General features: G+C 42.4%; 1 protein-coding gene across 1 annotated transcript; it reads left to right on the forward strand.

Moving 5' to 3' along the window:
• Positions 1-2,721: 2,721 nt before the first annotated feature.
• On the forward strand, positions 2,722-5,752 carry LOC120551476. The gene has a single exon (XM_039788943.1). It carries the CDS (start codon positions 3,047-3,049, stop codon positions 5,750-5,752), a length of 2,706 nt encoding a protein of 901 aa, XP_039644877.1. The 5' UTR covers positions 2,722-3,046.
• Positions 5,753-13,977: the final 8,225 nt, after the last annotated feature.

Below are 13,977 nucleotides of genomic sequence, written 5' to 3' on the forward strand. Positions count from 1 at the left end.
GCTGGGCTGCTCATGGCAGCAAGGATTACGGACTACACTGCATGACGGGACAGGAGAATTTTGTGAGCCCGCTGAATCGGTATTGAGTGGAGGATTACCTGCCAGGTCCGGTCGAGGAAGCCCACCAGAGTGACGAAGCACAGCCTCTTTGAGGATCCTGCGTCGAGCGGAGGCGGTCGAGGTCCGGGAGGAGGGAGGCCGCCAAGCTGACTTTCCGTTGGATTTTTCCGGAGCCTGGACAGCGTAGACTTTTTCCGCTGTCAGCGGCGGTTGGCCTACGGGTTCGACAGGCGTTGTGGAGGCGACCCGATTTGGTCGTAGTGAAGCTGTAGAGGCACCAACTGTGAGGACCAGGTTTTCCACAGCTAAAGCAGCATATCGGTTGGAGAGTGACAGGAGAGGTGGAGAGACGGTCCCGTCAGAGCCCCTCTTGTGGCTGCGGACCACCACGTCAACCCAAGTTGACCCATGGAGTGGAGTAGAGCATGAAGAGGGCCGCTGACATGCGGCTGGGTCCCACGCCACAGTGTCTTGCAGGGCTGAGTCAAGAGAAGCCAACTTCTGAGACTGTCCACAGGCCAGATCTACATAACTAGACAATAAGGAGTCCTTCCTCCGAAATTCTTCCGACAGCCGTAGGATGTCTTCTTTGAGATTTGTTATTTATTTATTTGCCTTGATTAAAAGTGCACTGCCCTCGTTAAAACCGACGCAGCTAAATGTGAGATGAGAGACTGGTCTAAAATTGGACAACACTGTGGGGTCAAGATGAGGCTTCTTAAGTAGGGGCCTGACCACAGCATGTTTAAAGGCAGCTGGGACAGAACCTAAACTAAGACAAGAATTTAAAAAAAGTAAGTAGACTCGACCCAATGGTGCTATTAAAAACCTCCTTCACCATCCTGGCGGGAACAATGTCTAATGGACAGTTGGTAGGTTTCATGTGTTGCACTACCTCAGTAAGCAACATCAGAGAAACTGGCTTAAATTCCTCAAACACAGCAGAGTGCACAGGAGCAGCAGGTACAAACACATTAAAATAATAATTCCAAACAAATTGTTTTTATAAAACTACCAAAATGAGTTAATGGATTTTTTGTTTGACATAAGGTTTGTCTCATCATGTCGTGCATAACACTGGACATCAATTTGGATATGTTATATATAACTTTGTGTAAAAAATATTAGGTTTCACTGATATTATTTTCACCATATCACTCAGACTTGAGTTGTTTAAGAAGAGAAATGTTGCTCCGTCCTGACTAGAGCTAATTTTACAGAAAAACAACTTACAGTCTCTTTTCAAGATACTATCTCGTGGCCACAAGATAGTTATAATTAATTTTTTTGACAAAGTGGGACCAGGGGGGCTCCGTATGTGTCAGAAAGCAATGTAGATGTAACCCGGTTAAAAAAGCATGAGGTGATGAGTGATGTTTGTAGTATCATTTAAAAAAAAAAAAAAACAAAGCATATAAATAGTGTGATTAAAAAGGTTAAAATTAATTTATAAAGTTATGATAAAAATGTTAAAAGCAGTTTAAAATGTATTCTATGTTTGTTGTTTTATGTAAAAGATAATGTATTTCTGAAACCTGTCTAAACCAGCATTTATGGGGTTAATGACGATCGGCCGGAAAGTCAGGTCTGGGGTTTTTTCAACACAGACGAGGGAGGTACGAGAGTGAAGCAAAAGAGTGAGCGTGATAGCGATTCTCTGAGTTAATTTGTGAAGTAGCTAGTAGTGCACAAACCAATGTGTAACTTGTATCTTATGATTGTTTACACGACAACCAGTGAGAAGAGTGACAAGCTGCATATTGAGAAACGGGGAGGAATTTCTACACGATGTTCAGAGACTGTTTACTTTTGTGCTAATGCTACTGCTAACGCTAACGCTAACGGTAACGCTTAGCCACCTTGAAGTATAGGCTAGAGTCCGTTTATTACAAGTGAACGAACGTTTTCTAGTTAAAGTTGACTCCCTCAGTTGAACTGGTTGAGGGGTTATCCGTTGTTTTCAACCAAAAGACGGGAAAGAGACTCAGACAGAGCGTGCAGCAACCAGGACTTCACTCGTGAGTTTTACTGAAACGTGGAGGAGAAAAGAGAAACCAATGGAGTTTGTGTTGAAACGCTGATCGAGCCTGCTTCTGTGACTGTTGGAGAAAGGAAGGGACAGAAACATTAACTCAAGGTATCCTTCATTTTGTTTGTTCGCTAACGAGGGACACGGCCATTAATTTTTGGGCTGCAACGTACACAAGCACCGCATCAGGCCTGCTACGTATTTTTGTTTTAGAATAATTTTGGTTGCCGGCTTTAGACTGCATTAAGGTGTGTGTGGGCCCACAAATTATGTAGGTTTGAGTGACTTTGAAGTTGGTACATTGAGGTTTTCTGAATTAATCCAGTTGAGAGTTAAAAGTGTTTAAATTGTTGATTGTGCATTTATATATGGTACAGTATTTACAGTTGTCTTAAAAAGAGGGACAATTTAGTTGCAATATTTTCCTTTTGAAATAGAGGGTTATTTTATGTTTAAGGTTTAAAAAAAAAAAGAACAATCATATCTTTATTTAATTTTATTTCATTGGAGATAATCATTTCTTTAATGAGTAAATAATTGAGATTTATTTTTCTAAAACCTTGTGTTGTGTTACTTTATTATTTACTTGGAAAAAGGTCACCATTTTATTTTTTGCAAGAAGACATATAGACACATATGGTTAAAATCTTTATTAAAACTATAGCTTAAAAGGTGAATTTATAGGTAGGTTAGAAAAACATTTCATGTGTGTACTAAAAAAAGAGAGATCCAAGATAACATTTAAAACTGAGTTGATCAGGGTTAAAACACATTTGATAAAAACCTTAAAAGAACCCAAAAGCCTACCCTCATCAATGTAAATACTGAGGGGAGCGCTACATAAAATGGAGGCACCGCTGGGATAGTCTTGGATTTTTTAGTGAAGAAAAAATAAATAGAGTTAAAAGGTAAAGTGACTAACTAAAGTTACTAAGCTAATTTACAAACAGTATTAACATGGAAAAAACTGAACTAGTGTCAGAGTTAAAACGCTGGTGCCGTGGTGAGGGTTTGGATGAGTCTCATGCACTTATGACCGTCGTCCCAGAAGATGTAGAGATCAGTGAAGTGGAAGAAACACTGGGAACTATCAAGTCTTTAGGACGGGTGCGCGTCCGTGGGAGAAACTTCAGTGCAAGACTAAACCAACGGATGGTTTTGTGTGAGAGTAAAGAGACTGTGCAAGAGGAGAGTGTTCCTACTGAAGTTGTGCCTATTGATGGTGGAGAGGCGTGGCCTGTTATCATCATAGGAGGGGCGCCGGCAGCTGCTGAAGAGTTTAATAGTAAACTAAAAGGATTGCTGCAGGCTGAAGGTAAAACCATGGAGGACCTCAAATCATTGTTCCCCAGTACACCCCCGCCCACTAGCTCCACTGAATCCATCCTTCGCGCTGTCGGAGATTTGTTGGAAAAGACAACAAAACCAGCTGATGGTGGAAGTTATGGTCGACTACGCATGTTCTCGGGAGCCCTACCAACTCCGCCAGGTGAAGAACCATTTGATCACTGGCTAGAGCAAGCATGGCTTATGGTGGAGGAGACTGAATGCTCTGATAGAGAAAAAAGACGCAGACTTATTGGAAGTTTAAAGGGGCCCGCACTAGAAATTGTGAAAGCAGTGCGGCACGCCAATCCTGACGCCAGCCCAAAGGAGTGCTTGGAAGCCCTTGAAAGTGCTTTTGGAAGTGCTGAGTCCGGTGATGATCTCTACTTTGCTTTCCGATTGATGCAACAGCAAAAAGGAGAGAAACTATCAGATTTCCTTCGACGTCTAGAGAGGTCTCTAGCTAAGGTGATTCAAAGAGGTGGTCTCCCTGCTAGCTGCAAGGATCGAGCCCGACTGGAGCAACTGCTGAGGGGTGCTATCGCCTCAGACCTGATGCTGATCCAGCTGCGCTTGAGAGAAAGGAAGGCTGCACCCCCAAACTTTCTACAGCTGTTGACTGAGATTCGAGCTGAGGAAGAATACGAAACTTCTAGAAAGAAGCTCAGTGCCTCAGTACATCAAGTGCATGCTAATACAGAAGTGGATACAAGGCAAGCTGAGATCCAGAACTTAAAGGCTGAAATAAAAGAGCTAAAGTCAATGGTGGCATCAGTAGTGACCAAATCCACTCAAGTCAAAGATGAGTACATGAAGGTTAAAACAATTAGTGCGCCGCCTGTCTCTGAGAACCGACAAGATGCCGAGCTGGCTGCCTTGAAAAAACAACTGAAACGACTAAAACAGAAAACAACCATCAAGATGCCGGAGCAAGATGCTGCAGTTGCTGTTTCAACCATGGAAGCTTCTAAACAGGTCCCCAACTCCCCCAAGGGAGCACTGAAAAAGTCAGAAGAAAATTTCTGCTATAGGTGTGGTGAGAGTGGACATTTTGCCACTAAGTGCCGCAACCCTGAGAATCAAGCCAAGGTTATCAGAAAGCTAATTCATGCTTTGAAGGTGACAAAAGACAGACAGCAGTCTGGGGATTCCACCACCAATGAAGTTAACTGTGGGGTCAAGAAAAGTGCTGTTACCTCATCAGAGCCGGCTGACATCCCGGAAGGCTTGATTGGTCCACCCAGCATAGTACCTGTGAAAGTAAATGGACATTGCTCTGATGCCTTGTTTGATAGTGGCTCTCAGGTCACCATTATCTTTGAGTCTTGGTATCAAACTTACCTGTCTGATGTCCCAATACGCCCCGTGTCTGGTTTAGCCCTGTGGGGACTAAGTGAATCGGAGAGCAGTTATCCATACCGTGGGTACGTAGTGGTCGACATTGAATATCCAGCAAAGGTTGCAGGTGCCGACCAGACAGTGACAGTTCTTGCTCTTATCTGCCCCCAGCCCCGAACTGCAGACCAGACTCCTATCATTGTGGGGACCAATGCCAGTCACATCCGACGTCTTGTACAGCAGTGTAAGGACAATGGCATTGACATCACCCAGACACTGGGGATACAAGCATGTTACAAAGACAACAAGCTAACAGCGCCTGGCACGGCCACAGCCCTGGAGGACGAGGGTGATATTGGCTGTGTGTTATGGCAAGGCCCTGGCCCACTGACTCTGCCCCCTGGTGGTGACTGTACGGCAGTCTGCAAAGTCGAGTACAAGCTCCAAGTTGACAAAGAAATCCTGATGGTTGATTCGTCTCCTGTAGCTCCACTCCCAGCGGGTGTGCTACTTCAGCCCATGGTGGTGCCCAGCGAAGAAGTGAACGTCAACCATTTCAGAATCTTGGTCCAAAATGAGTCTTTGACAGAGACAGTCATACCAGTGGGATCAGTTATCGGACATATGTATCTGACAGATGCAGTCACTCCTCTATCTCCGCCCAAGACAGCTGACACCGAGTTCGATGCAAATCTGATCAACTTTGGAGACTCACCTGTCTCAGAGGAGTGGAAAGAAAGACTCTGTCAAAAGCTATCCACCAGGTCCCAGGTATTCTCTTTCCAAGAATGGGATGTTGGATTGGCAAAGGGAGTAGAGCACACAATCCGGATGTCAGATCCACGGCCGTTCAGGGAGCGCTCTCGTCGCCTGGCTCCAGCTGACCTGGAAGACGTGAGAAAGCACCTCCAAGAACTGTTACGTGCAGGGATCATCAAGGAGTCTCGCAGTCCCTATGCATCCCCAATCGTGATTGTTCGCAAAAGAATGGAGCTGTGAGAATGTGTATTGACTACCGATTGTTAAACAGCCGAACAATCCCAGATCAGTACACAACACCTTGTATTGATGATGTGTTGGATTCAATGACCGGAAGCAAGTGGTTTTCCGTTCTTGATCTGAGGAGCGGTTATTACCAAATCGCCATGGCCGAGGAAGATAAGGAAAAGACGGCATTCATCTGCCCACTGGGGTTCTTCCAATTTGAGAGGATGCCGCAGGGGATAACTGGAGCCCCAGCCACCTTCCAGAGATTAATGGAGAAGGCTGTGGGTGACATGAATCTGCTTGAAGTCCTTGTCTACCTCGATGACTTGATTGTATTTGGACAAACTTTAGAAGAGCACGAAGAGAGACTTCTTAAAGTCCTTGATCGTCTGGCAGAGGTTGGATTGAAAATCTCATTCGACAAATGTCAATTCTGCCTCCCAAAGGTAAAATACCTTGGACATATTGTGTCGGCCAATGGAGTATCACCTGACCCAGCCAAGATAGAGGCAGTTACAAGTTGGCCACAGCCTACGCACCTGAAGGCTCTTCAATCCTTCTTGGGATTTTGTGGATATTACCGCCGTTTCATCGCCAATTATGCAGCCATAGTTAGGCCATTGTCTGAGCTCACAAAAGGCTATGCCCCAACCCAGCGGGGTAAGAAGCCTGAGAAAGACAACACAAAGACTTACCTCAAAGAGTCCGAGCCTTTTGGTGAGAGATGGGACCAGTCCTGCACCGAGGCTTTCCACAAGATTATCCACTGCCTTACCCATGCACCTGTGTTGGCCTTTGCGGATCCCAACAAGCCATATGTCTTGCATGTGGACGCCAGCTTGAGAGGGCTGGGCGCCGTCCTATATCAGGAACACAGTGAGGGGCTGAGACCAGTCGCCTTTGCCAGCAGGAAACTAAAGACATCTGAGAGGAACTACCCCGTTCACCAGCTGGAGTTTCTGGCCCTTAAGTGGTTGATTATTTGTATGGGGTCAGATTTACTGTACGTACGGACAATAACCCGCTTACGTACGTGTTATCGACCGCCAAGCTCAGCGCTGTGGGGCACAGATGGCTCTCTGCCTTATCCACCTATGACTTCGATGTCAAATACCGACCAGGCAGACACAACAGTAGGGGTAAGGGGGGGGGGGGGGGAAAAAAATTTTGTTTTTTAATTTTTTTTTGTTTTTTTTTTTTTTTTTTTTTTTTTTTTTTTCTAATATGTTTTTTTTTTATTTTTTTGTTTTTTTTTTTTTTTTTTTTTTTTTGTTTTTTTTTTTTTTTTTTTTTTCTTTTTTTTTTTTTTTTTAAAAATTTTGAGAGGGGAGGGAGGGGGGGGGGGGGGGGGGGGGGGGGGGGGGGTTCTCTTTTTTTTTTTTCCTTTTTTTTTATTTTGGGAAGGGGGGGGGGGGGGGGTTTTTTGTTTTTTGTCTGTTGGGAAAAAAAGAGAGGGGTGGGTGAGGAAAGAGGGGGTTTTTCTTCTTTCTTCCAAAAGCGGCCCTCCGGGGGGCCCTCCCTCACCTTTCTTGCTAGACGCGAGCGAAGTTCAGAGAAGTGGTGCTGAAGTCCACCCATGATGATCTCGGACACCTTGGTATTGAAAGAACTACAGACTTGTTGAGGAGCAGGTTCTTTTGGCCGAAACTGGCATGTGATGTTGAGCAGTACATAAAAAACTGTGGAGAGTGTGTCACTCGGAAGACTCCCTGTCCTAGAGTAGCCCCTTTACATCACATTTCAAGCAATGGACCGATGGATTTGGTATGCATCGATTTTCTGTCCATGGAGCCAGATTCTGCAGGTATCAGCAATGTGTTGGTGGTCACGGATCATTTCACCCGTTATGCTCAGGCTTTCCCATCCCGAAATCAGAAAGCGCAGACGGTGGCAAAGATCCTGGTGGACAAGTATTTCCTGCATTATGGCTTGCCAGCCAGAATCCATTCAGATCAGGGAAGAGACTTTGAGAGTCAGTTAATCAAAGAGCTCTTGAAGATGATGGGGATCCGGAAATCACGGACCACTCCCTACCACCCACAGGGAGATCCGCAGCCTGAGAGATTCAACAGAACTCTTCTTTCCATGCTGGGAACCCTGGGCTGTGAGAAGAAACGGCAGTGGAGCAAACATGTTGGCTACTTGGTTCATGCCTATAACAGTACCAAAAGTGATGCTACGGGGTACTCACCCTATTTCTTAATGTTTGGCAGAGAAGCAAGGCTTCCAATAGACTTGTGCTTTGGAACCTCTCCTGATGGCAAAGCTGATGGTGGCCATTCACGCTATGTAGCCAAGCTAAAAGACGACTTGCAAAGAGCTTACGAGCTTGCCTCTGAAGCGGCCTACAAGACACATCAGAGGAACAAGAGATCCTACGATAAAAGAGTGGGATTCCAGACACTGGATATCGGCGACAGAGTGTTGCTAAGGAACTTAGGATTGAAAGGGAAACACAAGTTGGAGAGTCGTTGGAGTCCTATCCCTTACGTGGTCCTGGGAAAGATGCCCAACCTTCCAGTGTACAAAGTTAAACCGGAGGACGGAGGAGGAGTAGTCAAAACTCTCCATCGTGATCATCTTTTGCCGATTGGACAGTTAGTGAGAATGCCAACAGTGGATACTGAGGTCAAGTCACATGTGAAGACAAGATCAAGAACAAGAGCTGAGACACAAAAGAGATCAAAGAAAGTCTTACTTGAAGTACAGGAAGCTCTTCAAGAGTTGCAGTTTACAGATTCCTCTTCAGATGTGGAGTATTATGGACCTGGAAAACCATACAGTACTTACCTGAAAGAGATCCTGACAAAAGAAAGAGATACTGCTGGACAGTCAAATCTCATCCAAGATGATAGTGATTCTTCTCAACAGTCAGAAGGAAATCCTGCTGAGGATAGTTTGTTAGAGGGAAACAGTTTGGAGGAGGAACATCACAGTATGAGAGAAGAGGATGGAGATCAAGATTCAGTTCCTGAGGAAGAAAGTGATCCAGAGACTGATAACCCTTGCCACGATGAGCATCCAGAGACAGTCACTAAGACAAAAGTGATTAGCAAACCTGAAAACCGTCCAAAAAGGATAGTGAAACCAGTTATCAGGTTAACTTACGATGAGCCTGGTAGGGCAAAAGATCAGCCTCTCACTATTGTGCATAGAGGTGTTATTATTAAGATTGGCAAGAGTTGAGTTAAGTTAAACTAGTCATGCACCTTTTCCTCTAGTACATCTTAAAAAAGGTAGAGTTCATTATGTTTGATGAGGACATCAAAAACCTTTAGAAGGGGGAGGGTGTAACCCGGTTAAAAAAGCATGAGGTGATGAGTGATGTTTGTAGTATCATTTAAAAAAAAAAAAAAACAAAGCATATAAATAGTGTGATTAAAAAGGTTAAAATTAATTTATAAAGTTATGATAAAAATGTTAAAAGCAGTTTAAAATGTATTCTATGTTTGTTGTTTTATGTAAAAGATAATGTATTTCTGAAACCTGTCTAAACCAGCATTTATGGGGTTAATGACGATCGGCCGGAAAGTCAGGTCTGGGGTTTTTCAACACAGACGAGGGAGGTACCGAGTTGAAGCAAAAGAGTGAGCGTGATAGCGATTCTCTGAGTTAATTTGTGAAGTAGCTAGTAGTGCACAAACCAATGTGTAACTTGTATCTTATGATTGTTTACACGACAACCAGTGAGAAGAGTGACAAGCTGCATATTGAGAAACGGGGAGGAATTTCTACACGATGTTCAGAGACTGTTTACTTTTGTGCTAATGCTACTGCTAACGCTAACGCTAACGGTAACGCTTAGCCACCTTGAAGTATAGGCTAGAGTCCGTTTATTACAAGTGAACGAACGTTTTCTAGTTAAAGTTGACTCCCTCAGTTGAACTGGTTGAGGGGTTATCCGTTGTTTTCAACCCAAAAGACGGGAAAGAGACTCAGACAGAGCGTGCAGCAACCAGGACTTCACTCGTGAGTTTTACTGAAACGTGGAGGAGAAAAGAGAAACCAATGGAGTTTGTGTTGAAACGCTGATCGAGCCTGCTTCTGTGACTGTTGGAGAAAGGAAGGGACAGAAACATTAACTCAAGGTATCCTTCATTTTGTTTGTTCGCTAACGAGGGACACGGCCATTAATTTTTGGGCTGCAACGTACACAAGCACCGCATCAGGCCTGCTACGTATTTTTGTTTTAGAATAATTTTGGTTGCCGGCTTTAGACTGCATTAAGGTGTGTGTGGGCCCACAAATTATGTAGGTTTGAGTGACTTTGAAGTTGGTACATTGAGGTTTTCTGAATTAATCCAGTTGAGAGTTAAAAGTGTTTAAATTGTTGATTGTGCATTTATATATGGTACAGTATTTACAGTTGTCTTAAAAAGAGGGACAATTTAGTTGCAATATTTTCCTTTTGAAATAGAGGGTTATTTTATGTTTAAGGTTTAAAAAAAAAAAGAACAATCATATCTTTATTTAATTTTATTTCATTGGAGATAATCATTTCTTTAATGAGTAAATAATTGAGATTTATTTTTCTAAAACCTTGTGTTGTGTTACTTTATTATTTACTTGGAAAAAGGTCACCATTTTATTCTGAGAGGGACATATAGACACATATGGTTAAAATCTTTATTAAAACTATAGCTTAAAAGGTGAATTTATAGGTAGGTTAGAAAAACATTTCATGTGTGTACTAAAAAAAGAGAGATCCAAGATAACATTTAAAACTGAGTTGATCAGGGTTAAAACACATTTGATAAAAACCTTAAAAGAACCCAAAAGCCTACCCTCATCAATGTAAATACTGAGGGGAGCGCTACATAGATATTTTTGAGAAAGCTATACAAATACATACATCTCATGATCTGATCATTTCGTAAATGAACATAATTTGAGAAGTGAAAAAAAAAGATTTGGTGACTGTGGCTTTAACACACACAAATGCAAATGTAAATACACACACAGACTTACAGTACAAGTATTTTTAAGGCAGATGTAAACACTAAACACATACACACGAAGCACAGAAGGATCATGCAACTTGCTGAGAGCAAAGAAAGTACACAAAACACTTTCCCTCTGTTTCTCTCTCTCTCTCTCATGTGCCCAACTGAAAATATCTGCATCTCTTCCACTATCAAACAATTGTTTGTTCTCATTATCATAACTCATTAATCCTGATCAGACTCAATCCCCCAATCTTTTTTCACTGTCTGTTTTTTTCCCCTCTCTCCTCTTTCTCTCTCTCACACACACACACACACACAAAGTTACACATACATTTGTTTGTTCTTCCATCCATAATTCATAGGTTTTGATCAGACAGAATGTTTGATAAGGTTTACAGTCTGGGCTTGCCCAGGCAGAGAGGGAGACAACAAAAATAAACAGCCATTAATATATACATGGTAATACCCACTGGATGATGTAGGAGGCAAAGTTAATGTAATGATACAGTTGAAGAGTGAGACACTGATTTGTGAGTGAGAGAGGCAAGTAGATCATGGGTTGTGCTTTTGAAGGCCTTCAGTGGATTTCCAAAACTTACTGGAAGTTACTACACCTATACCATAATACATTATCAAACCTAGTGCCTTGAACAACACAGGGTGGTCCACAATTGTTTGAAACATATATTCTTAGTTTCACTCTATATTTTTGGAATTTTCCAACAATCCTAAAAAGTATGGCGTTAAATGATTTTAATCTGAGCTCAACACAGTACTGTATATTTGAAATGTTATCCTCATTCAATGTATTTCCACACAAATACCTAGCAAGTGACGTACTTAACACAAATAAACTCTAACAAACTCTGACACAAATTTCACAGGGAAGGGTGAGAGAGAGTGAGAGATGTGCATGAGTATGACACCGAGGAAAAAAAACAGAGATTGCTAGGACAAGTAAATCCATCCCAAAAAATAAAGACTAATCCAAACTGAGTCTAACGGATAAGTTGGTAAATTGAGTAAACAAACTCATCCCTCTTTTCATTATGAGGTGCCGGGATAAATCTTGTATACAAATGGAACTCAGGGCAAGTCGGTTTGGTTCAGATGGGGTTAATGTTGGATAAATTTGAGCTTCAGAGAGAATAAGCAAGGAAAGGAAAAAAAATAAAAAAAAACATCAACAAGAAATCTACCCAATAAATGATGATACCAACTCAATTTGACAGATTGGTAGACATGGTGGCAACAAAAATAAACCTGAAGTGTTTTGTTCACACCAGATAATGTACTAAAAAGAGAGGGGGGAGTAGAGATGCGATAAAAAGAAGAATGAAAGAAAATGGGGAAAGAAAAAAAGAGGAAATGAAACGGGGCGACAGGAATGTGTTATGACAAGTCTTTACCTTTAGTAGAAGAAGAGATGGCGGGTCAACACTGATGTCACACACGCGGATTGTGGGGTCTGTCTCGTTAACCACTGATGCAAGACACCTGGAATAGGCCAAGAGAGCAATGCTGTGTCTCAAATTGTGTACTTCTGTTCTTACACTTGCTATTTTGAGAACATAGTGCGTTCACACTGAAGAAGTATGGCCAAATGCAGTGCACTACGAATACTGGATGCTGCACTCAAAACACTCATGGCTTTTTCAGTATCACAATTCTGTATTCAGATAGTGCCGGTACATATTTTGGCTGGCGACAATAGGTGGCGGTAATGATCTGCCCAGCTGCAATTAACCATTAAAAAGAATAAGAAGAAGAGACTTTTCCGGTCAGTGCATAACAAGCGTGCACGATTTGAGACAACAGTCAAAACTGAGCCACTAATACACAAGTGAGTCCATTTGGACTTGTCGGAAAAAAACAGGTGTAACTAATAAGACTAACGATGGCTCTGTTCTATTCAAGTCGTGACAGTGTGACAGTGAGCCAGCACGCACAATACCAGGACCCTGAAACTGAATCAGCTAAATAAAATTCTGCCATTATTAGTTTTATTGTTTACAACTCCATCAGCGCTACCAGAGGTTCCCTGATTCTCCCTACGTCAAGCCAGCTATTTGGAGTGTCTGTGACTAACATTTTATCATTCCCTGCAGACAGACAACATCTGTGGGACCACAAAAATACCTTTGAAGATGCAATTCGCTGTTGGATAATAGTTACTTTTTTTTCTTTTCTGTCTAACTGTGTGCTGTGGTCACAAATTAGATTAGCAGTAAAATAAATGTTGTATCTGGTAATTTGATGGCTGTTTTGGTTTTTGTGTGTGTGTGTGTGTGTGTGTGTGTGTGTGTATATATTCTCTTTCTGCTCTGAAAATGATAACCAACTGTCTGACTGTGGAGCATGGAAACAGATATGCACTCAGATCCGTTACTGATAGTTTAGTCTGGATTAACGGAAGTACATTTCTGTCCCCTCACCTTCCGCTCTCTATGTGTCGCCGTTCTCAAACTCCATTCGCTTCGGGAAACACCGACAACCTAAGAACTAGCAAGCTGCACACTGAAAATGGCAAGTTTTGAAGAAAACACAACACGCAACAAGGCAGGCCTGCACGGTTCTTTCGGGGAATGATCATAAAGATTTACAAAGAATATGCTTACAGCATTTACTGTCTAACTGGGACGTTTTGGGACCGATGGACAGGGATTGTAGTGGACAAAGTCCACACGCCGATACACTGGTAAGAGCAAATTACGTATAACAATGTCTCCAGCTAATTTAAATAGCTCACGTTACTGTATTGTGTGAACAGTTAACTTCATTGAATATTCTATGTGGCTTTTTTCTTTTGCAGGGTGCATTCCCAGAATCTATGTGTGGAGGAGCCAGACCTTACTCCACAGCACTGTGGAGATAGATCTGGCAATGCGAGACTACTGATGGTTTGATGTAAGGTGATAATGTGTGATAAAGTTTGCCTTAAAAAGGAAAAACAACTGCAGGAGTCTAGGTTTTCTGTTGAAAAACAAAATGAACTTCCTCTGTTGAACTTACACACACACTTCCATTAAAAGAAAAACAGACAAAAGCAAGGGAAGACAAGTGAATGAGAGCAATAGACATTGATTTGATCTGTGCATTTTTTTGTTTTTGTTTCAGAGCAAACTCTTTTTTGCTTATTATGTGTTTGATTGGCCTCTCTCCATCTTATATTGTCTCTTTCTATTTTACTCTCACACACACACACACACACACACACACACACACACACACACACACACACACTTTTACACTCATGCCCTTGATTCAGTATACAAACATTCCAGCAGAAAA

This window comes from Perca fluviatilis, chromosome 2 (assembly GCF_010015445.1).
Source record: "Perca fluviatilis chromosome 2, GENO_Pfluv_1.0, whole genome shotgun sequence".
Classification (NCBI taxonomy): Eukaryota; Metazoa; Chordata; class Actinopteri; order Perciformes; family Percidae; genus Perca; species Perca fluviatilis.